This window comes from Coregonus lavaretus, assembly GCF_964263955.1.
Source record: "Coregonus lavaretus genome assembly, chromosome: 32".
Classification (NCBI taxonomy): Eukaryota; Metazoa; Chordata; class Actinopteri; order Salmoniformes; family Salmonidae; genus Coregonus; species Coregonus lavaretus.
The window spans coordinates 26470804-26495707 of NC_140019.1; the positions used below are offsets into that span (position 1 = coordinate 26470804).

At 41.3% G+C, this 24904-nt stretch overlaps 1 protein-coding gene across 1 annotated transcript in view; it reads right to left on the reverse strand.

Annotated features, from left to right (window-relative positions):
* The window catches only part of LOC311108006 (protein diaphanous homolog 2-like), a 589414-nt gene extending 571961 nt beyond the window's left edge, over window positions 1-17453 (reverse strand). The window contains exons 1-2 of the mRNA XM_084150643.1: window positions 17410-17453; window positions 16326-16757 (exon numbers count right to left, since the gene is read on the reverse strand). Of these exons, the coding sequence (XP_084006769.1) occupies window positions 16326-16409 (84 nt within the window). The 5' untranslated portion in view covers window positions 16410-16757; window positions 17410-17453. The remainder of the gene's footprint in view (window positions 1-16325; window positions 16758-17409) is intronic.
* Window positions 17454-24904: the final 7451 nt, after the last annotated feature.

Consider the following 24904-nt stretch of genomic DNA (forward strand, 5'->3'; position numbering starts at 1 on the left):
AATGCAGAAGTGTTATTACGAATGAGAAGGAGCCGTTCCTTCCACAGCCGGTGTGACTAAAGCATTCTTCACCACTTCCTCTCTCCCACTTCCTGAGTGCCATGAAACACTCACATGTGGTCTGTTTCCTGCTGTTCTCCTCTCACACAGAACCCCTCTCTCTCCGTCTCAACAATGGAGGACCAGCCCACCAGGGACACCATACAAAATCGCAAAATGACATAGCAGTATCAGATAGATGTAGATATTGATTATTCTATCAGCCAAGTAAAACCACAGCACAACTGTGTGGTCCTCTGTAGCTCAGCTGGTAGAGCACGGCGCTTGTAACGCCAAGGTAGTGGGTTCGAGCCCCGGGACCACCCATACACAAAAAAAAAATGTATGCACGCATGACTGTAAGTCGCTTTGGATAAAAGCGTCTGCTAAATGGCTTCTTTTTTTTTTTTTAACTACCAGAGTCATTGAAATGATATGGTAGGGCTTTACAGTACTATTGATATGGTAGGGCTATACAGTACTATTGATATGGTAGGGCTTTAAAGTACTATTGATATGGTAGGGCTATACAGTACTATTGATATGGTAGGGCTATACAGTACTATTGATATGGTAGGGCTATACAGTACTATTGATATGGTAGGGCAATACAGTACTATTGATATGGTAGGGCTTTACAGTACTATTGATATGGTAGGGCATTACAGTACTATTGATATGGTAGGGCTATACAGTACTATTGATATGGTAGGGCTAAACAGTACTATTGATATGGTAGGGCTATACAGTACTATTTATATGGTAGGGATATACAGTACTAATGGTATGGTAGGGCTATACAGTACTAATGATATGGTAGGGCTATACAGTACTATTGATATGGTAGGGATATACAGTACTATTGATGTGGTAGGGCTATACAGTACTAATGATATGGTAGGGCTATAGAGTACTATTGATATGGTAGGGCTATCCAGTACTATTGATATGGTAGGGCTATCCAGTACTATTGATATGGTAGGGCTGAGTAAGAACTAGGCCTAGACCTTGTTCTGTGGTGTTATGTCAACTCTGTGGTGGCCATAGCATGTTAGCATGCTAGCTGTGTTTGAACTAGGCCTACAGTGCCTTTGGAAAGTATTCAGACCCCTTGACTTTTTCCACATTTTGTTACATTACAGCCTTATTCTAAAATTGATTACATTGTTTTTTTTCCTTCATCAATCTACACACAATACCCCGTAATGACGAAACAAAAACAGGTTGACATTTTTGCTATTTTTTATTTATTTTTTAATAAAGAATATATCACATTTACGTAAGTATTCAGACCCTTTACTCAGTACTTTCTTGAAGCACCTTTGGCAGCTATTACAGCATCGAGTCTTCTTGGGTATGACGCTACAAGCTTGGCACACCTGTATTTGGGAGTTTCTCCCATTCTTCTCTGCAGATCCTCTCAAGCTCTGTCATGTTGGATTGGGAGCGCTGCTGCACAGCTATTTTCAGGTCTCTCCAGAGATGTTTGATCGGGTTCAAGTCAGGGCTCTGGCTGGGCCACTCAAGGACATTCAGAGACTTGTCCCGAAGCTCCTCCTGCGTTGTCTTGGCTGTGTGCTTAGGGTCGTTGGCCTGTTGGAAGGTGAACCTTCGCCCCAGTCTGAGGTCCTGAGCGCTCTGGAGCAGGTTTTCATCAAGGATCTGCTCCATTCATCTTTTCCTCGATCCTGACTGGTCTCCCAGTTCCTGCCGCTGAAAAACACCCCCACAGCATGATGCTGCCACCACCATTCTTCACCGTAGGGATGGTGCCAGGTTTCCTCCAGACGTGACGCTTGGCATTCAGGCCAAAGAGTTCAATCTTGGTTTCATCAGACCAGAGAATTTTGTTTCTCATGGTCTGAGAGTCTTTAGGTGACTTTTGGCAAACTCCAAGCGGGCTGTCATGTGCCTTTTACTGAGGAGTGGCTTCCATCTGGCCACTCTACCATAAAGGCCTGATTGGTGGAGTGCTGCAGAGATGGTTGTCCTTCTGGAAGGCTCTCCCATCTCCACAGAGGAACTCTGGAGCTCTGTCAGAGGGACCATCGGGTTCTTGGTCACCTCCCTGACCAAGGCCCTTCTCCCCCAATTGCGCAGTTTGGCCTGGCGGCCAGCTATAGGAAGAGTCTTGGTGGTTCCAAACTTCTTCCATTTAAGAATGATGGAGGCCACTTTGTTCTTGGGGACCTTCAATGCTGCAGAAATCTGTTGGTACCCTTCCTCAGATCTGTGCCTCAACAAAATCCTGTCTCGGAGATCTACGGACAATTCCTTCGACCTCATGGCTTGGTTTTTGCTCTGACATGCACTGTCAACTGTGGGACCTTATATAGACAGGTGTGTGCCTTTCCAAATCATGTCCAATCAATTGAATTTACCACAGATGGACTCCAATCAAGTTGTAGACACATCTCAAGGATGATCAATGGAAACAGGATGCACCTGAGCTAAATTCTGAGTCCCATAGCAAAGGGTCTGAATACTTATGTAAATAAGGTATTTCTGTTTTATTTTATTTTATACATTTGCAAACATTTCTAAAAACCTGTTTTCGCTTTGTCATTATGGGGTATTGTGTGTAGAATGCTGAGGATATATATTTTTTTAAATCCCTTTTCGAATAAGGTTGTAACGGTAACAGTTACAACCAGTCTGAGTACTTTCCGAAGGCACTGTAGTCTTTAATCCAGTTTTTTTTTAATGGAAGTTTAATACCTCACCCTCACAGATGCTAGTTGTGACTTGATATTAACCCTAAAGCCCCTCTGACTCACCTAAAACCGCGGCACAATGACTCTCTCATACCATTAACATTAACAGCTGGGATATAATGACCTGAACCGATGAGTCACGGGTCCAAAATAAGAGTTGCTGTCAAAGGAACAAAAGTTAAGTGTCTCGTTGCACAGTAGTTCACATGATTTAGGCCCACATACCACCCTGAGTGGAATCCCCATTACATTACATTACACTACATTACATTACATTACATTACAAAACATGACTGTCTGGAGTGAAGTTAGTGAAATACTGAAAACAAGCTCTATTAATAAGTAATGTTTTCCTAGTTCTGATGGTATTGGACTAGGTTATATCTGGCAGGCTTATACAGTAGCATTAGCCTACATGGGTCTTTCTATAAACTAGCGTACCAGTGAGCATTTCTTGTAGTGGACAACTGTTTGGAGCTGTTATAAAGTCATTAATAATTGTCTGCAATTTCTTCCCTATGTGAATACATTAAGATATAAAGGGGGAACATAGATACATTCAATATAATTCATGACTTGAATCAAAACCTACGTTTAAACTTTTTCTCATGCTTGGTGGAGTCTTCACAGATTTGGCAAAAATAGTGTGACAAAACACTACCTTTCTTTCCTTACATTTATGATACTGTTGTTTGTTGTTATATCATATACTAAGCATTTAACAATTTAATTACACATTGACCTTGATCCTGTGAGATTCCTGGATATTGCAGGTCGGACTCTTTTTTTGTACGGAGAACTGAAAACTGGTAACATTTCGTATCTCCCTATGTTACCGTGTGAAATAATGTATGTAATTGCAAAATCCAATGCTTCAAACAGAAAGAGTAACTTTAATATGATTAATAAAACAAAAGTTGATACTGTCATTAACAGTGTTCTTCAATAATTATCCATAATAGTTGTTGAATGTGTGTTTGATGTCTAGCATGTCTAACATTTTGGTGTCTATGTTGTTACGGCAGTCTAGATAATGAGCCTACTTCGTGGACAACATTAAATCAAGGTTCCTGAGGTAAGATTACTGTCCGTGTACGTTTTGATCTTTTCCGAGTTAAAACAGGGCAATCGGGAATGTGAAAAATGCCTTTTTATTCGTTTTTGCATATAAAACCAAAAATCAACTTGATATTTCAAGTAGGCTCAATGTTCAAATGTGAGTGGGGTTAAATGTGGAATGCCCAGTCAAGTGCACAGCCAACACTTCCTGTCCTTTCAGAGTAGGAGTCACCCTTCTAACTCCATTCTATGAATCTATTATCTAATTAATTGATTAGTAGCTGCCCATACCATGCCACAGTGCCAAGATAAGGTAAGATTTCTCAGTCTCTGCATACGATTTAGTGTGTATTAACTTATTAATGAACTCCTGTTACTGTAATGGCTAGATGACTGATAAGTCCTGTGTAGCTCAGTTGGTAGAGCATGGCACTTGCAACGCCAGGGTTATGGGTTCGATTCCCACGGGTGACCAGTATGAAATGATATGCACTCACTACTGTAAGTCGCTCTGGATAAGAGCGTTTGCTAAATGACTAAAATATTTCCTCGCTACCTAGCTAATCATTGGTAATCTTATTAAAACCTCTTAGATCCGTGGTTCTGGTACTAGTTCCGACCTACATTTATGCTTATAAATCGATATGTGGACACCGTAGATCGAAACGGCTTGCATTGAGTGATTGCCCTGGTTCCCACGAACACAGAGTATATTTTCTGAGCCTGTGTGATGTAGGATGTGAAATCTGAGACCCCTTGAAGCTGGGATGTCCCTCCTACTATTTCATTCGCTATTCCTACTGTCCATCAACTCCTGGCTTAACCCTACGTCACAGACATGTGACAAAGCACATGCCTGCAATCCTTACATCGTAACGCAGCAGGAGAGATTGGTTTCATCACAGTAGCACATTCAGAGCTTGATTTATAGCCATTCATCTAAAATTATTCATAGATTTTAAACAAAAAACACTTTGTTTGTCATAGATTGACAATATTAATAAGAGATGAAAGGCGAGTTCATACAGAGTTCAGGACGCCAAGCTAGAGCTCTGTGAGACGTTCACAGCAATGGTGGCAGACGTTTTGATCAAGAGAGACCTTTAGATAATATGCACATTTTCTCTAACACTAAACATTCAAATATGTATTTTACAGTTATAAGGAAAGTCAAATCTTATAGTTAGTTGTTTTATAATTTGATTATACTATATTTAGAAAGCATATAAGTCATTTCAAGCCTTATTCATATATTTTTGTTGAATAGGAAATACATTATAAAATATTTCATATTTTCCTATTTTTATCCTCTTTGTACTGTGTACTTGAGCTTGTGTCCTCAAAAGTGACTACACCTCAGCAATTTAATAACTATTTTTACCAGAAAGGTTAGATTTTAACCTTTCTTGTAGTATGCAGCATTACTAGTTATTGTTCACGGCCCTCTCATGATAAATCATTACTTTTGGAATTTACGTAGATTGCATTTTCGATTACATTTAGTTACATTTAACTGCTTTAAATGATGCTATACAGCCAAAACAACAGTATGTATTGCTAGACTAGAGATATGCCCTAGCTATAGTTAGTCAGTGGTGGCACATCTAACTAGCTGGAATGAAGCAAAGGTGTGAATAGTAGACATGTCCTTCCCCTCTCACCTTCTCATCCAATGGGTTTTGAGGAGGCGGCGAGGAGAGAGGACGTGAGGAATGAAGGAAATGCAATTGAGATTATCCCCTTATTTCCTCCAATCCTCACCTCCCTCTCAAAGCACATTGGGGGAGAGGAGGGAAGGTTCCTCCCCTCGGGCTACAATGCACTTTCAAGGAGAGACAAGGAGTGGAGGAAACAAGGACAGAGGAAGCATGTGATGTCTAGTTCACACACACACTGCTTGAAGAGTTTACTGATTATAATGATGTCATTATTGGTTACTATTATTGTCAATGATTTTGTTGACAGAACCCATCGTATTACATTATTGTATTAAATTGTTATATAAACTATTTTAACAAATATAGAAATGCTGTTGTTTATCTTTTTCATTCTTCTGGAACGTTTAGCATGGCTATAAATGATAGAGAAGTTGACTAAAGCACAAACAGACCTGGCTACTAGGCACGACAAAGAAACATGCAGTGTGTCCATGTTTCATCTGACTTAACAGACCTGGCTACTAGGCAGGACAAAGAAACATTCCTGTAACTACACATGTGAAGCTACAACAAAATCCCTTTTGAAATATTGACCCAGATGTCACACATTGGCCCCTTTATTTATAGAAAGACCCATATACAAATTCTGTTTTTACCAGGGTTTGAAAACCATGTTTTTCATAATCTAGCCCCAAATACGCAGGCCTAGGTAAAACAAAGGCTCCTAATCCAGCACTAAAACTTTGTTTCACTAAGCCACCATAACAACATCTCACATGCATGCTACTGTTTGTCTAAAGGAGGGCTCAACTAACCATGCATTACTGATGTTTAAATTACTTTAATGAACCACTAATTGTCTGCTATGATTAAAATCATTAAAAGCAGATTGAAATCATTAAAGGGATAGGCCTAATATCCACAATTACAATCACTGTCAGGCACAAAGAAAACATGATCAGGAGAGAAGGAAATTAAAGAAGTAAAGAGTTGTCCTCTATCAGGATTGAGAATGACTGACATGAATTGGAAATGTGAATACGAAAGACTTAGCTTATCGTTCAATTAGGATTTTTGTGAAGTTTCGTAGGCGTATACGCCCACTTTGAGAGTACTGAGGAATCTCTGAGGTCTGTAGCCATGAAGTGCTTTGAAAGGCTGGTCATGGCTCACAACACCATTATCCCAGAAACTCTAGACCCACTCCAATTTGCATACCGCCCCAACAGATCCACAGATGATGCAATCTCTATTGCACTCCACACTGCCCTTTCCCACCTGGACAAGAGGAACACCTACGTGAGAATGCTATTCATTGACTACAGCTCAGCATTCAACACCATAGTGCCCTCAAAGCTCATCACTAAGCTAAGGATCCTGGGACTAAACACCTCCCTCTGCAACTGGATCCTGGACTTCCTGACGGGCCGCCCCCAGGTGGTAAGGGTAGGTAACAACACATCTGCCACACTAATCCTCAACACGGGGGCCCCTCAGGGGTGCGTGCTCAGTCCCCTCCTGTACTCCCTGTTCACCCATGACTGCATGGCCAGGCACGACTCCAACACCATCATTAAGTTTGCCGACGACACAACAGTGGTAGGCCTGATCACCGACAACGATGAGACAGCTTATAGGGAGGAGGTCAGAGACCTCGCCGTGTGGTGCCAGGATAACAACCTCTCCCTCAACGTGACCAAGACAAAGGAGATTATTGTGGACTACAGGGAAAAAAAGAGGACTGAGCACGCCCCCATTCTCATCGACGGGGCTGTAGTGGAACAGGTTCAGAGCTTCAAGTTCCTTGGTGTCCACATCACCAACAAACTATCATGGTCCAAACACACCAAGACAGTCGTGAAGAGGGCACGACAAAGCCTATTCCCCCTCAGGAGACTGAAAAGATTTGGCATGGGTCCTCAGATCCTCAAAAGATTCTACAGCTGCACCATCGAGAGCATCCTGACTGGTTGCATCACCGCCTGGTATGGCAACTGCTCGGCCTCCGACCGCAAGGCACTACAGAGGGTGGTGCGTATGGCCCAGTACATCACTGGGGCCAAGCTTCCTGCCATCCAGGACCTCTATACCAGGCGGTGTCAGAGGAAGGCCCTCAAAATTGTCAAAGACTCCAGCCACCCTAGTCATAGACTGTTCTCTCTGCTACCGCATGGCAAGCGGTACCGGAGCGCCAAGTCTAGGTCCAAAAGACTTCTCAACAGCTTCTACCCCCAGGCCATAAGACCCGGACTATTTGCACTACCCCCCCACCCCCACCCCCACCACATCTTTTTACGCTGCTGCTACTCTGTTAATTATCTATGCATAGTCACTTTAACTCTACCCACATGTACATATTACTTAAACTACCTCAACTAGCCAGTGCCCCCGCACATTGACTCTGCACCGGTACCCCCGCACATTGACTCTGCACCGGTACCCCCCTGTATATATAGCCTCCCTACTGTTATTTTATTTTACTTCTGCTCTTTTTTCTCAACACTTTTTGGTTGTTTTATTTTACTTTTTTATTAAAAAAATAAATGCACAGTTGGTTAAGGGCTGTAAGTAAGCATTTCACTGTAATGTCTGCACCTATTGTATTCGGCGCATGTGGCCAATAAAATTTGATTTGATTTGCCTAATTGTTGATGAAATTGATTATGAATGCTGGAACTATTTATTGGAGAATACAGAGGCCCATAGCAACACAATCCAACGGAGATAACTGCTGATCAGCGGGCCTAAAAGAGGAACCTGACAAGTTGAGATGAAGTGAAACTAAGCAACAGTGTGCATGCCGACAAAGCATAAAAAATACATTTGCAGTCAATCAGTGAACAACACTCACAGTGTGTGAGATAACGCTATCTCAAAACACAACACTTTACTGAGAAAAGGTCTGTCTCAACAGACACCTCTACATAGAACCATAGAATCTGTCAAGTTCAATCAAACACTGTGGTTAATGTATAGTACGTGCAGATTTGAACCACAGAGGTATAACAATCCCTCCCTCTCTCAGTCTGTGTGTGTGTGTGTGTGTGTGTGTGTCTCTGTGTGTGTGTGTGTGTGTGTGTGTGTGTGAGAGAGAGAGAGTGAGAGATAATTAACACAACTGCACCGCCAAGCCAACACCTAAAGAAAGTGTGATGAGTCAACCCTTTTTCCTGCTTGAGGGCGGCAGACAGTTGAGATCTATCTGTTCTCAGGGTAAAACCCTAGAAGACTGTGTCTGGATGTCTATGGGCTGTTTTAAATCAGCCTGCTGTCTGCCACCATTCACAGCATGGTTGAGCCAGCACCATACACACAGTGAACTCTGCGTGACCTTTGAGATGCTGATCTACACTAATCCTATTGCTATAGCTAATGGAGAGTAATAAAAAATATACTATAGTGTAAAATATACTGTGTCCGTAAAATGTACAGCGTATTAGGAAAGTATTCATACCCCTTCACTTTTTCCACATTTTGTTACGTTACAGCCTTCTTCTAAAATTGATTAAATGTTGTTTTTTTCCTAATCAATCTACACACAATATCCCATAATGACAAAGCAAAAACAAGTTTTTAGAAATGTTTGCAAATGTATTAAAAATACAAAAACTGAAATATCACATTTACATAAGTATTCAGACCCTTTCCTCAGTACTTTGTTGAAGCACCTTTGGCAACGATTACAGCCTTGAGTCTTCTTGGGTATGACGCTACAAGCTTTACACACCTGTATTTGGGGAGTTTCTCCCATTCTTCTCTGCAGATCCTCCTAAACTCTGTCAGATTGAATGGGGAGCGTCGCTCCGTTCATCTTTCCCTTGATCCTGACTAGTCTCCCAGTCCATGCCGCTGAAAAACATCCCCACAGCATGATTCTGCCACCGCCATGCTTCACCGTAGGGATGGTGCCAGGTTTCCTCCAGACGTGACGCTTGGCATTCAGGCCAAAGAGTTCAATCTTGGTTTCATCAGACCAGAGAATTTTGTTTCTCATGGTCTGAGAGTCTTTCGGTGCCTTATGGCAAACTCCAAGCGGGCTGTCATGTGCCTTTTACTGAGGAGTGGCTTCTGTCTGGCCACTCTACCATAAAGGCCTGATTGGTGGAGTGCTTCAGAGATGGTTGTCCTTCTGGAGGAACTCTGGAGCTCTGTCAGAGTGACCATCGGGTTCTTGATCACGTCCCTGACCAAGGCCCTTCTCCCCCGATTGCTCAGTTTGGCCGGGAGGCCAGCTCTAGGAAGAGTCTTGGTGGTTCCAAACTTCTTCTATTTAAGAATGATGGCGGCCACTGTGTTGTTAGGGACCTTCAATGCTGCAGAAATGTGTTGGTACCCTTCCCCAGATCTGTGCCTCGACACAATCCTGTCTCGGAGCTCTACAGCCAAGTCCTTCGACCTCATGGCTTGGTTTTTGCTCTGACATGCACTGTCAACTGTGGGACCTTATATAGACAGGTGTGTGCCTTTACAAATTATGTCCAATCAATTTAATTTACCACAGGTGTACTCCAATCAAGTTGTAGAAACATCTCAACGATGATCAATGGAAACAGGATGGACCTGATCTCAATTTTGAGTCTCATAGCAAAGGGTCTGAATACTTACATAAATAAGGTATTTCTGTTTTTTATTTTTTTATAAATTTGCAAACATTTCTAAAAACCTGTTTTAACTTTGTCATTATGGGGTATTGTGTGTAGATTGATGAGGAAAACAATTAATTTAATCAATTTTAGAATAGGGCTGTAACGTAACAAAATGTGGAAAAAGTCAAGTGGTCTGAATACTTTCCAAATGCACTCTTTATAGTATGTATAAGCTGGAAGTAGAAGCCTAAGTGTTGTTGTCCATTAGTTTACTCCAATTAGGGGAGGGATGGTATGGTTAGGGGAAAATAATAAAGAAGCTAAATATATTTAAAATTATATATATATATATATATTTACCAAAAAAATATATGGGGGATTGGAAATTATGCATATAATTACATTGATAGATGCCACAATCTATCTGCAATATTAAAGCTGATCTACCCCTAAAAATGAAAAACAAATATTCATCATCAAAGTTTCATTCTTCTGAGACTGAGATTTTTCTTTTATTGATTTTTTACATTATTAATTTCTAATAAATGGAAGATAAATCACTGAAATAAATAAAAAACAGAGCAAATGCTGGGTTTTCATCTTCAGCCTTAGAAAATGCAGTACTCCCAACAGAATTCCAGAACACAAACCATGTAACCATTACAACGAAAACAATACACAATCTCTCCCCTTAAAAATGCAATCTCATCCACAATACTTAACTCCAATGCTTAGAGCAGCTGTTTTAGATTATTTCTCTCCACATTCGCTTAGTTGCTATCAACAACCCTGTAAAATCAATGTTTGTCAATCACCAAAATACTTGGTCTCTATGGCCGCTTTGCACCAATAAATATAAATATCAATAACTTTCCATTTCCAATTGAGAAGAACTGAAGAGAACTCAAAGTACAAAACCATTTATCTGCAAATGAGCATGTCATCGCACCTTGAATTTCTTTCATTCACATGAATGCCTGGCCTAAGTGCTGAGGCATGATGCTGGGCCCACTTCACACATACAACTGATCCATAAACACCTACACAGTGAATCCATGGAGTCCAGAAACCCTCCACAATGACAGACTATTATTCCACCCATATTCCAATCGATTATGTCACTTGTCTATTTGTCATAAATACCATGGAATGTAGCTAGGGTATTTATGCTAAGACAAGTGTTGAGTTTATGCAATACTTTAGCACATAACTTCATATACATTTTAAGTGTGCAAGACTAATCATTAATGGAATCTATATGACATATGGGCTAGGTTACAGTATGTATTTGTCAAATCAACCAGACTCCAGATTTGGAGGAGAATTAGTTCCAACTCCCCAGTATTGTACAATCATACCACCTAGATGGCTTCACGCATGAAGTCAGAGAGCAGTCTCAAAACATGTCAGTATGTCATGTCAACATTGTTATTATGTTGACATGCTTGAGAGCAGCTCTATTTATTCAAAGAGATGTATGACTACTACACACTGAAATGTAGAGCAGATTAGATAATATGCCTCTTAGGTAATTCAATCTGTGTTAATCAATTTTGCACTTAACTGAAAAAAATTTTCACTTAAGTTAACTGCAACAAATATTTGAGATTGACTTGCATTAAACAAGTTGAAATACAGCATTTCACTGAGACAGTATAACCCACATAACCCTCAAGTTATCAAGGGATTTTGGGGTAAATATGTCAGCACACTTCAGAGGTCACAATTTACTCTGGAATGCAGAAGAGGGGAGGGGGCTCTGACAATCCGGATCTCCTGAATTCCTCTAAAATGTTTTCATTCCTTCTGTCCATTTTGTTAGAAGTCAAAGCTATGTTTGCGGTTATGCTTTGATAACTGCAAACATGGGACAACCAAAAATGACTCAGTAGATGTCATTCTAGTGACAGACTACCTGCTAAAAGTGACCTTAATCTTAAAATCACTTGAGGGGTTATCCTGATGTAATTGGCTGTTTTTTGTGTGTGTACACATCACAAACCAGAGCTGTTGTGATGGTATCCTACCCGGTGACTCATTAAACAAACACAGCTTTCAAAAGTTTCTCTCCTCACAAGAGTCGCTTTCACCAGGTCAGACAGCCTTTCACAGAAGTCTAAAGGATACCCACGCTACGGGGAATCCTAGTGCCCTGTCACCACAACTCTCAGCAGGCTGTGTCGGAGAGGTGACAACCCCCACCTCTAATCCAGCTTTAAGACAGACTTATCACGTCCCTAAACTCTGGCCTGGATCCACACGGATCCACATTCACAGTGATCACAGACAATCAAGGGTGGCAAAATCAGGGAAAGTGTTGGCAAATGTTTTGGAGGACATTTAAGGCCTGCATGTATCGAGCATGCATATGCAATAGGGAGGGGGAAAAGGAGGGAAAAACAAAAAGTCAGATCAAGGCTCCACCCAGGGATGAATGATTCCTTCCTCCCGCCTCTTCATCTCTGCTGCACTGTTGAGGTTTGAGCAACAACAGTGAACATGCCTGGCCCTGAGACCTCTTAAGGAGTGTGTAGCTCGCAGTGAGCTCACTGAGTGAGAGCGTGAGAGACTGCTTAGATGACGTCAGCACTCAGCAGTGAGGCAGCACTAAAGGCCCGGCCGGGCTGGGCTGTGGAGCCAACAATGGGAAGGCGGTGGCGGGGCGACTGGAGGACGTTTAAGAGTTACAGAAAGTTGTTGTAATTATCTACTTTTCCACAACGTTTAAATACCACACAAACCACACCCTCTCAGGAGACTCTGGGGGTTCTAGTCCTACTATGTCATTACAGTCCACAAAACACTGGTGTTTTCTGGGGGTTCTAGTCCTACTATGTCATTACAGTCCACAAAACACTGGTGTTTTCTGGGGGTTCTAGTCCTACTATGTCATTACAGTCCACAAAACACTGGTGTTTTCTGGGGGTTCTAGTCCTACTATGTCGTTACAGTCCACAAAACACTGGGGTTTTCTGCTGGCTAGAAATCACAGCCATTCTCTTTAAGATAGTTAACCCTGCTGGAGCACATACCAGAGATTACAAGTTTTGGGCCTCCAGCATTGCACCCCACTCCTACCCCTCCTGTCTGCGAGGTAGTCTGCAACCCAGAGGAATGGTTGCTTTGTTTTGTTTGTACTTCTGGTCACAGGACTCTGTATGTACTTGTCACCACAGTAATTCCCTGTCCACAGGGCTATGTATGTACTTGTCACCACAGTAATTCCCTGTACACAGGGCTATGCATGGCAGCTCCTCTGCTTTAGAGTCTCAGCCTGCCAGAGGCCCAATGGAGCAGCTCACCAACGGACAGATTCTCCCATCCCCAGCAGCCCTGCTGCATCAACACAGACGAGACCTACCTGCCCATTGCAGCCAGGACATAGTTGAGTAATTGGCTCTCTGTAGGCTCAGCACAAATTGGAGGGACATATTTGGTAAACAAAGCTATAAAGTCATCCAGATAGCCATCCTGCTCTTTAACGTTAGGCTAAACTGATTATCTTCTTTACCTTAGCAGTGGCTAGGGTTAGGGAATTCTCCTGGATGACTCAACATGTCTCTTGATCCACAGAGGAACTGAAAGAACTCGCTGTCATACTACTTGACTTAACATGCTGGCCTTGTACAGGAACAGTTCCAGGTTACACTACAGTAAGTCAGTGATAGGAAATGGAGCAGTCTGAAGAAAAATGATCAGCTCAACCGTAGGCCTACATCCTGGTTGAGCAGAGGAGGCAACTTTGCCTTATGCTCAAGGAGTTTACTAACAGCAGGGCAAAAACTGTCCACTGTGTCACCTACAGTTGATTGACAACTCTGGTGGCATAGAAAGCCCTGTGGCTACAAGTGGCAAAAGTTCAACTTTGTTCAATAATATAATTATAATAATAATAAAATATACGCCATTTAGCAGACGCTTTTATCCAAAGCGACTTACAGTTATGCATGCATACATTTAGCGTATGGGTGGTCCCAGGAATCGAACCCACTACCCTGGCATTACAAGCGCAATGCTATACCAACAGAGACAAATGCCCTGCGTGTTGCCGAGTATAATTCCCGCTCTCCCTCCCCTAGCGTTTCTGCTGCTGTTTGTAACCTGCTTCAGTTACAGCCCATCTTTCCAACCAGTTCTAGTTTCCACCAGGGAGAGTGGGGCTGACATTAAGATGACCACACTGAAGTGCAGCCCGTGAGAGACCATATCTCTCCAGTGTTGTAATTAAGACATGGGAAGAGTCCACTTTAAATAGATCCTGTGACTGTCCTACATACACCGGTCACTAATCATTACTGAACATGGCTTCATTTGGAAGTAAACTTTGTTCAAGTTAATCACAGGACATTCAGTCAAAGTAGTTTGTGAAATATGAGCAATGAACTCCCCACTGATTTCATTTCCAGGCATGGGATGAGGTGCACTGTGCAGTAATAGCTTAACTGACACTTGAGACCCAACGACAGTGTCAAACTGATACACCTTGTACATCAACCAGTGTGTAGGTAACTAAACAACACTGTACCAGACTATATTAACCAGTGTGTAGGTAACTAAACAACACTGTATCAGACTATATTAACCAGTGTGTAGGTAACTAAACAACACTGTATCAGACTATATTAACCAGTGTGTAGGTAACTAAACAACACTGTACCAGACTATATTAACCAGTGTGTAGGTAACTAAACAACACTGTACCAGACTATATTAACCAGTGTGTAGGTAACTAAACAACACTGTACCAGACTATATTAACCAGTGTGTAGGTAACTAAACAACACTGTATCAGACTATATTAACCAGTGTGTAGGTAACTAAACAACACTGTATCAGACTATATTAACCAGTGTGTAGGTAACTAAACAACACTGTACCAGACTATATTAACCAGTGTGTAGGTAACTAAACAACACTGTACCAGACTATATTAACCAGTGTGTAGGTAACTAAACAACACTGTACCAGACTAGGCCGATAGGGAGACTCCACAGCTGAGCAGAAGAAGTAAATAAAGTATGTTAGATACAAACTATCAGTTATTATCAACAAGTAGCCTAGATGCCTAACCTATGTACTGTTGCTTGGTTGATGTTTATGTCATAGTGCTGATCATGCCGTTTAGGTTGGCTCAGGTCATATCTATAGTATAATGCTGACCCTCTTGCACAGCACAAAAGACTATCCTGCAAACCACAAGGATATTCTTTGACCCTCAGGGTCAGCAAGTTGCTGAACTTTCCATTTAATCTGTCTCTGCAACAGGAATACCTTTCAAAGGCCTCAGGTTGTACTTGTAGGAAGGACTTTGATCAAAAGGCCTATAAATGCTGAGGGTTTTCAAAAGTAACTTGAGTGAAATACGAGCAGCCATCTAGGTCAAAATGTGAATGCTACATTAAATAGTTAATATGATTCACATTTGGGGCTGTCAGCCCATCAATATATATTTGAAGCTTGTCTTGCACCACAGGGATGCAATGTATGACAACATGTCAACTCTGCAGGGTTACTAAAGAGAGTGAGCAGTGGGGTTGGTTCATAGACTGCTGATATGGTTTGACTTTAACACCAGGGCTTACCATTGAGGTGACTGATTAACAAGCTCTAATGCACAATAGTACCACGTGAATAGGGCGTGCTCATGAATCCCTTTCAACACAGGACTTATGAGTAGTAAAGCTGATTCACTCATAAGTAGTGTGTGAAACCTACGTAACAATTGATCTAATGTGGAAAGTTTATATTAACCCTTGAATGTCAAAAAACAGGACAGGACAGACAGTTCAGTGTAACTTTTCAAAGGAAGTTGGCTATTGCATAGCCAGCAGATACGACCCGCTTGCTTACAGCTGCACTAGGGTAAACTGCCGTTTTTGTCCTCATGCTAGCTAGCAGTAGGAACAGCAGCCATTATGGAATGGCACCTGGCATTGAACAACAAAGGAGCTGATTGGATGACAATGCCATTCCAAAATGGCTGCTGTGGCTTCTGCTACCTAGCATGAGGACGAAAAGGACAGTTTTACTGAAAAACAAGCAGTCTTTCAATCTTCTCGGTGTAACAGTTGGGACAATGGGACAATTCGGAGTACAACGCATTTCTCATCCCTGGATTGAGGTACGTTTTCCAAGCCATATCTCGCGCCTGCTCCATGGTGTCTTAATATACACAGAAACGCTGTTTGACACTAGTGCAGCTGTAAGCAAGCGGGTTGGATCAGCTGGCTAGCTATTGCATAACAACAAGTAACTCAGAAAATACCCACCAGTTTTTTGTTTTTACTCTCATCCTCTTTTTCTTTCTTTTTATTAGCTTTATTAGGATCCTCTCCACCGCTTGCTTGATCCATTTTGCGATTTAGTTCCTGTAAAGACTTCAGAAGACTCCTTGAAAGTAAACTCGACCACTCTTGTGAACACTTTCAAAACAACCAGGGTTAGGTTTCCTCAAAAGCCATGCCATTCAAGTTGGCATAATGAAAATGTTTGACGTATTCCAAATAAAGGTCAGTTTCTTCTTTATCACTGTATCCTGTTCCAAAGTAAAAGCTTCCTGCTAGACGAAGAAAGGTGTGGTAGGGTAGTGCTGTATCCGTCCAGATGTCTTTTCAACAGTTGGTGGTAGGGTAGTGCTGTATCCGTCCAGATGTCCTTTCAACACATTAGCAACTGTCTCTCAGTCCAATCCGCAGAGAAATCTGTCCCAAAAAGAACAAAGCATATCTTTTGAATGTCAGTGTCAGTCGTTTTCTCAGCAGTGGTGCACAAATTGTGTATCTAAAAATCACTGTACCGCTCCACGTTAACACGTGCTTTCAGGTATAACCTAATTATTATGCAGGTACCTTTGCTGTGAATAGTGTACGCCATAATACTGTACAGCAATGTGTCAAAAAAGCCTGTCAACGGTTTGTTTTGTGAAGAAACAATGTTGCCATATACTAGCGTGGAACACAGTAAAATAAAAGCATTACTTTTTCACAAAACAAACTTACTAGTTGACAATCTAGCAAGGATAGCAACAATGTAACAACACGATACAAATGTAGCAGGGTTACTACCGTGGTTATATGGATAGTTTACGCTGTCAAGACACATTGTAAGATGCAACATCACTGCCTCAAAAGTATTTGAAATACCACAAACAATTTTATTAGATAGGACACGGTTGCTGTCTAAGCGCTTACTTTAGAAATACCTTGCAAACCGGTGAACAAAGACGACATTTTATTTGACCTAAACAGCTTCATTAAACTTAATTGACTTAGTGTAATAGCTTACAACTGTATACAATGTAACAATTATATAAATCTGTCAAAGAAAACTCACAAAATCACATCCCAAGCTTACCATTGCAACCAAACATGAGAGCCAGACTAAATGTATGTGGTTCTGCCCACCGAACATTCCGATTCGCCCAAGAGCCATGCTAGGAAACAGGTATTCCATCAGCCATTGATCACATCAGCGATCACTCAGGGGATCGGGTTGCTGACGTCGACCAGGGGGTGTCACTAGTTACCACAGCCACAAAGTCACACACACACACACACACACACATATATATATATATATCGTACAAATTCATGAAAACGAAAATGTGCTTTTTGGTGTTCATTTAAGGTTAAGCATAAGATTAGTAGTGTGGTTAAGGTTAGGGTTAAGATTACGTTTAAAATAAGATTTTAAGAAGATACATTTTTGAAATAAGCGGGGTTTAGCCATTTGTGGCTGTGGTAACTAGTAAAGACCGAGGCGGAGACTATTTTCTGTAACGGAGAGGTAAGACTGACTTCACAGTGACTGGATAGGATTTAATCATGAAAGGGTACCAGCAGATGCAAATAAATTGAGCGCGCATGTACGTGTATGCTCATTGTGGTGTGTGTAACAGAGAGAGAGAGAGAGAGAGAGAGAGAGAGAGAGAGAGAGAGAGAGAGAGAGAGAGAGAGAGAGAGAGAGAGAGAGAGAGAGATTGTAAATACAACCCATATTTATGTTTATTTATTTTCCCATTTGTACTTTAACTTGCCAGGTCGCAGTTATAAATGAGAACTTGTTCTCAGCTGGCTTACCTGGTTAAATAAAGGTGAAATAAAAAATAAAAACTATTTGCACATTGTTACAACACTGTATATATACATAATATGACATTTGAAATTTCTTTATTCTTTTGGAACTTCTGAGTGTAATGTTTACTGTTAATATTTATTGTTTATTTCACTTTTGTTTACTATCTACTTCACTTGCTTTGGCAATGTTAACATACGTTTCCCATGCCAATAGAGCCCTTAAATTGAAATTGAAATTGAATAGAGAGAGAGAGAGAGAGAGAGAGAGAGAGAGAGATTCACCCTGCACACCCTAATTGACAAAGAAACAAGACAAAGGCAAAGTCTTCTCATGCTTTGTTGATTTCAAAAAAGCTTTTGACTCAATTTGGCATGAGGGTCTGCTATACAAATTGATGGAAAGTGGTGTTGGGGGAAAGACATACAACATTATAAAATCCATGTACACAAACAACAAGTGTGTGGTTAGAATTGGCAAAAAACACACATTTCTTTCCACAGGGCCGTGGGGTGAGACAGGGATGCAGCTTAAGCTCCACCCTCTTCAACATATATATCAACAAATTGGCAAGGGCACTAGAACAGTCTGCAGCACCTGTCCTCGCCCTACTAGAATCTGAAGTCAAATGTCTACTGTTTGCTGATGATCTGGTGCTTCTGTCCTCAACCAAAGAGGGCCTACAGCAGCACCTAGATCTTCTGCACAGATTCTGTCAGACCTTGGCCCTGACAGTAAATATCAGTAAGACAAAAATAATGATGTTCCAAAAAAGGTCCAGTTGCCAGGACCACAAATACAAATTCCATCTAGACACTGTTGCCCTAGAGCACACAAAAAACTATACATACCTCGGCCTAAACATAAGCGCCACAGGTAACTTCCACAAAGCTGTGAATGATCTGAGAGACAAGGCAAGAAGGGCATTTTATGCATAAAATTCAACATACCAATTAGGATCTGGCAAAAAATACTTGAATCAGTTATAGAACCCATTGCCCTTTATGGTTATGAGGTCTGGGGTCCACTCACCAACCAATAATTCACAAAATGGGACAAACACCAAATTGAGACTCTGCATGAGGAATTCTGCAAAAATATCCTCAGTGTACAACATAAAACACAAAATAATGCATACAGAGCAGAATTAGGCCGATACCCGCTAATTATCAAAATCCAGAAAAGAGCCGTTAAATTCTACAACCACCTAAAAGGAAGCGATTCCCAAACCTTCCATAACAAAGCCATCACCTACAGAGAGACAAACCTGTAGAAGAGTCTCCTAAGCAAGCTGGTCCTAGGGCTCTGTTCACAAACACAAACAGATCCCACAGAGCCCCAGGACAGCAACACAATTAGACCTAACCAAATCATGATAAAACATAAAGATAATTACTTGACACATTGGAAAGGATTAACAAAAAAGCAAACTAGAATGCTATTTGGCCCTTAACAGAGTACACAGTGGCAGAATACCTGACCACTGTGACTGACCCAAATTTAAGGAAAGCTTTGACTATGTACAGACTCAGTGAGCATAGCCTTGCTATTGAGAAAGGCCGCCATAGGCAGACCTGGCTCTCAAGAGAAGACAGGCTATGTGCACACTGCCCACTAAATGAGATGGAAACTGAGCTACACTTCCTAACCTCCTGCCAAATGTATGACCATATTAGAGACATATTTCCCTCAGATTACAGAGTCGCACAAAAAATTTGAAAACAAACCCAATTTTGATAAACTTCCATATCTTTTGGGTGAAATACCACAGTGTGCCATCACAGCAGCAAGATGTGACCTGTTGCCTAGAAAAGGGCAACCAGTAAAGAAGAAACACCATTGTAAATACAACCCATATTTATGTTTATTTATTTTCCCTTTTGTATTTTAACTATTTGCACATAATATGACATTTGAAATGTATTTTGTAAGTGTAATGTTTAATGTAATTTTTTTTATTGTTTATTTCACTTTTGTTTATTATCTATTTCACTTGCTTTGGCAAGAGAGAACAAAATAGTCTACTTAGGCTATTTGATATAGCAAAACGACATAAATGGAGTCAAAATAATTGTAATTAAATATTAAAGGAAAAATATTTTAGACTGATCCAATATAAATAATAAATCAACTACACTAATTCCAAATTACGTAAATTAATTTGTATTGCATAATTTAGGTTCACAGACTATAGCTGGATTTGCATGTTTGTTTGCATTTTCACATCATGAGACATATTTCATATTTCAAAGTCTGATTACAGTCAGACTTAATTTTGACCCTTGATGGGAAATTTGAAAGCATCGCCATCATGCATTGTCTGCCTTACAGGAATACAGTTACTGGAGCAGAAAACTGTCCCCCACAATGGCCACAGACTGCAGGTGTCATTTCCCCCACATCTGAATTCTGAATCATCCAGTCACATGATGGAAGCTAATTGAGGCAATGCATTGAGGCCATTACTTTGAGAGTGTGTTAAAATGTCTTGGAAATGCATGTACATTTAAATAGGGGCACAAATCAAAACTTTGTTGCTTAATGTGAAAAAAAAAAGTACTGTAGATACTTCTTTTGAGAGATAAGACAACAAACAGACCTGCTGTAAGTACACAATTAGTCAGTCAAAACACAAGTTGGCACAAAATGTGTTCACAAATTGTGTGGTGCTCCCTTCTTGAAGCACTATTTGTGTACAATAGCCACAGTTTTCAGCATAGGCCCACTGCTGTTTCTAGAATGAGTGCCCTGGTGTTCACCAGTAAATCGTTTGGTATGCAGAGGGCACCATCTGGATATTCTTGGTGTGATAAGCTTGCTCTGTTTGTACAACTGGGTCGTGTTCAGTGGGTAGAAAAGGTTTTGAAATAGAGTGAAACAAGGAGGGAACCACCTTATCCTATCCAATAAGAAGACTGAAACGTCTTGTTAAAGTGTGCCTTACTGAACACAAACCAGGACTGACTGTCCTGTTCTACCGCCTCTCCTCAGGCCTTGGGCAGGAAGCCACTAATGCTGCCTCTCCCGCCCTAGCTGTTGCTGTCCCAGCTGTTAGCCCTCTGGCGTGTGGGTGTGGACATCCACAGCACTAGCAGATAGGCAGACACACTCTGCAGTGGGTGAGAAGGAGCACTCCCTTTGTTTAGAAAGAGAGTGAGTGTACCGTAAGCTCATTATCCCATTGAATTGCTTATAAGCCTTTGTTTTTGTTGGTGTTGTCAGGGAGTTTGTCCAACAGCTCACATAGACTGATTACATAGACAGTTCTCTCCCAGATTCGAGTTTCTTTAAGGATGTGTACTTGCGCTTTGTTTCAATTAAACACACATTGTGTTTTTTAAGTAGAAATTAGACCAGAAATGTAATGCAGTGAGTTTATCCAATAATGACATCTGTGTGGTGTGTAAGCACGTGGTAAGTTAAGGAAGGGTAAAGATTAGACTGTATACACAATGCATCATCAAACGTGTGTCGGCATTGCTAATTGGTTATTGAGTGTTTACCAATCCCCCCCCCCCCCCCCCCCCAAAAAAGGATAGACTAAGGTGTATTTGCCCAGGTACTTCAGTAACTATGTTTATTATGGTTTACAGTATAATGAGATCAAGGCATAGTGCCCTGTAGCTCAGTTAGTAGAGAATGGCGCTTGCAACGCCAGGGTTGTGGGTTCGTTTCCCACGGGGGGCCAGTATGAAAATGTATGCACTCACTAACTGTAAGTCGCTCTGGATAAGAGCGTCTGCTAAATGACAAAATGTAAAATGTAAATGCCCTGAAAAAACATGTATTATTTTACAATAGAAAGTAACAACTACCATTCACTGTGTGAGCAGCACTGTTTTAGAGGGTGATTGCTATGCCTTGAAAATAGCATAACATTTCTTCTATTAGAATTGTTAGAAAAGCTCATTTGAAACCAGGAGTTTGACTAACTGTTAGAGCATGCCCTTTCTGAAGTCCTTGGCTGAAACAACTACCATTCACTGTGTGAGCAGCACTATGGACCTGCTCCAAGTAAGCTTCCCAAGACTGCCAGGATGGGACAGAGTGTTCTGAATTAATCGATATCTGAGTCACTAGATCTAGATCTCCTGTCACTCAACGTCCTGATCGTGGAAGACGAATGACCTCCTGCCTGTGTGTAGTAGTGTATATACAGGACCAACGAATACAGACAGTGTCAGTTCATTATGCACTGCTCTGTGTCTATAGGACTTATTCACATGCACTTTCTGTTGTGTTACAACCTGGAATTAAAGTCGATTTAATTGGGATTTTGTTGTCACTGTTCTACACAAAATGTTCCACCATGTCAAAGTGAGAAATACATTCTGTTTTTATTTTTTTTTACAAATGAGTAAATAATAAAAACAACAAATGTCCTGGTTAAATTAGTATTCACTCCCATGAGTTAACAAGTTGATGTGGTAACAAATATTATGACTTTGGGGGATTAATGATTAATTTAGCCTACTGTGATCAAAGTACAATTTCATATGAAATACTAATTGAATATGAAAGAGTGGACTAGACTCTCTGAAATGCAGTGACTTTTACACAGGAACACAATACATTTCTTTAGTGGCCAATCAATGGCTGTGTGTTTCTCGAGAATGCATCCTCTCCCTCTCACACGCAATAACGACATTTCCTGTACCCACTGTACTATAATGGGGTTTTGAGCCACAGCTGTCCCATAGCTGCTCCAAAACACTGAACTAGGTCATTTTATTCACCATCTGTCCCTACTGGACTCATTATCACCCCAAGTTATTTCAATTGAAAGTTTCATAAAAAACAAGTTGATAAGTTTAACTGCTGAATCACTGTAGCCCCTTGAACAGATATTTTTACACATTTGAAGACGTGATGCTGCACTCTGTGGTCAGTGTGTGATACGTGTGAGAATGCTCTGCCCTTTGGTTTCCAGGCTTGAACAAACTGTAGAAAGGAGCTACTGTATCTCTGTCTTTAAGTTTGGAACCCTGATTTAGCCTGACTCACCCAGCTACCCATGCAAACACACATAGCCACACATCAATGCCCCCACCACACACACACACACACACACACACACACACACACACACACACACACACACACACACACACACACACACACACACACACACACACACACAGACACACAAGAACGGTTTGAAACATTGCTTTGCTGTGTTTGTTTTCATCCATCTCTTGGTAGCACTGCATGCGTCAGTCAACATCTGCTTGCCATGTCTATAATTAAATAACTGGAGCTGTGCTGGATGCTAGCTGGATACTGGACATCACTCTCTCTTGAGTCAGCATGCCCATTTTAACTACACTCCTGTGGGCCTGAAAAAAAGATCTCATTGCTCTCTGTTTATCCAGGTTCACAGTGCCCTGTCGGATGATTTCCTGCAGATGTCAATGAAAGGGCTTCCATTTTTGCAAGGAGGACACCTTCGGTTCACTCAAAAGCATGACAAATCTTTCTGAATTGTTTACATTCTGCACGGCAGCTCCATTCAGATAGCTTTGCTGTGAGTCCCAGATGTCAGATCTTACCCTCGTAATGGTAGATACACATGATAGACCACTGCTTCAATGGAAGTGGACAAAATTAAAGTTAACATTGGTAGTTAACTGTTCTTATGAAGCTGAATTCTGTCAAACATTGAAAATGTTATCCTTTTTAGATAAAACTATGCTATATACAGTGGGGAGAACAAGTATTTGATACACTACCGATTTTGCAGGTTTTCCTACTTACAAAGCATGTAGAGGTCTGTAATTTTTATCATAGGTACAATTCAACTGTGAGAGACGGAATCTAAAACAAAAATCCAGAAAATCACATTGTATGATTTTTAAGTAATCAATTTGCATTTTATTGCATGACATAAGTATTTGATCACCTAACAAACCAGTAAGAATTCCGGCTCTCACAGACCTGTTAGTTTTTCTTTAAGAAGCCCTCCTGTTCTCCACTCATTACATGTATTAACTGCACCTGTTTGAACTCGTTACCTGTATAAAAGACACCTGTCCACACACTCAATCAAACAGACTCCAACCTCTCCACAATGGCCAAGACCAGAGAGCTGTGTAAGGACATCAGGGATAAAATTGTAGACCTGCACAAGGCTGGGATGGGCTACAGGACAATAGGCAAGCAGCTTGGTGAGAAGGCAACAACTGTTGGTGCAATTATTAGAAAATGGAAGAAGTTCAAGATGACGGTCAATCACCCTCGGTCTGGGGCTCCATTCAAGATCTCACCTCGTGGGGCATCAATGATCATGAGGAAGGTGAGGGATCAGCCCAGAACTACACGGCAGGACCTGGTCAATGACCTGAAGAGAGCTGGGACCACAGTCTCAAAGAAAACCATTAGTAACACACTACGCCGTCATGGATTAAAATCCTGCAGCGCACGCAAGGTCGCCCTGGTCAAGCCAGCGCATGTCCAGGCCCGTCTGAAGTTTGCCAATGACCATCTGGATGATCCAGAGGAGGAATGGGAGAAGGTCATGTGGTCTGATGAGACCAAAATAGAGCTTTTTGGTCTAAACTCCACTCGCCGTGTTTGGAGGAAGAAGAAGGATGAGTACAACGCCAAGAACACCATCCCAACCGTGAAGCATGGAGGTGGAAACATCATTCTTTGGGGATGCTTTTCTGCAAAGGGGACCGGACGATTGCACCATATTGAGGGGAGGATGGATGGAGCCATGTATCGTGAGATCTTGGCCAACAACCTCCTTCCCTCAGTAAGAGCATTGAAGATGGGT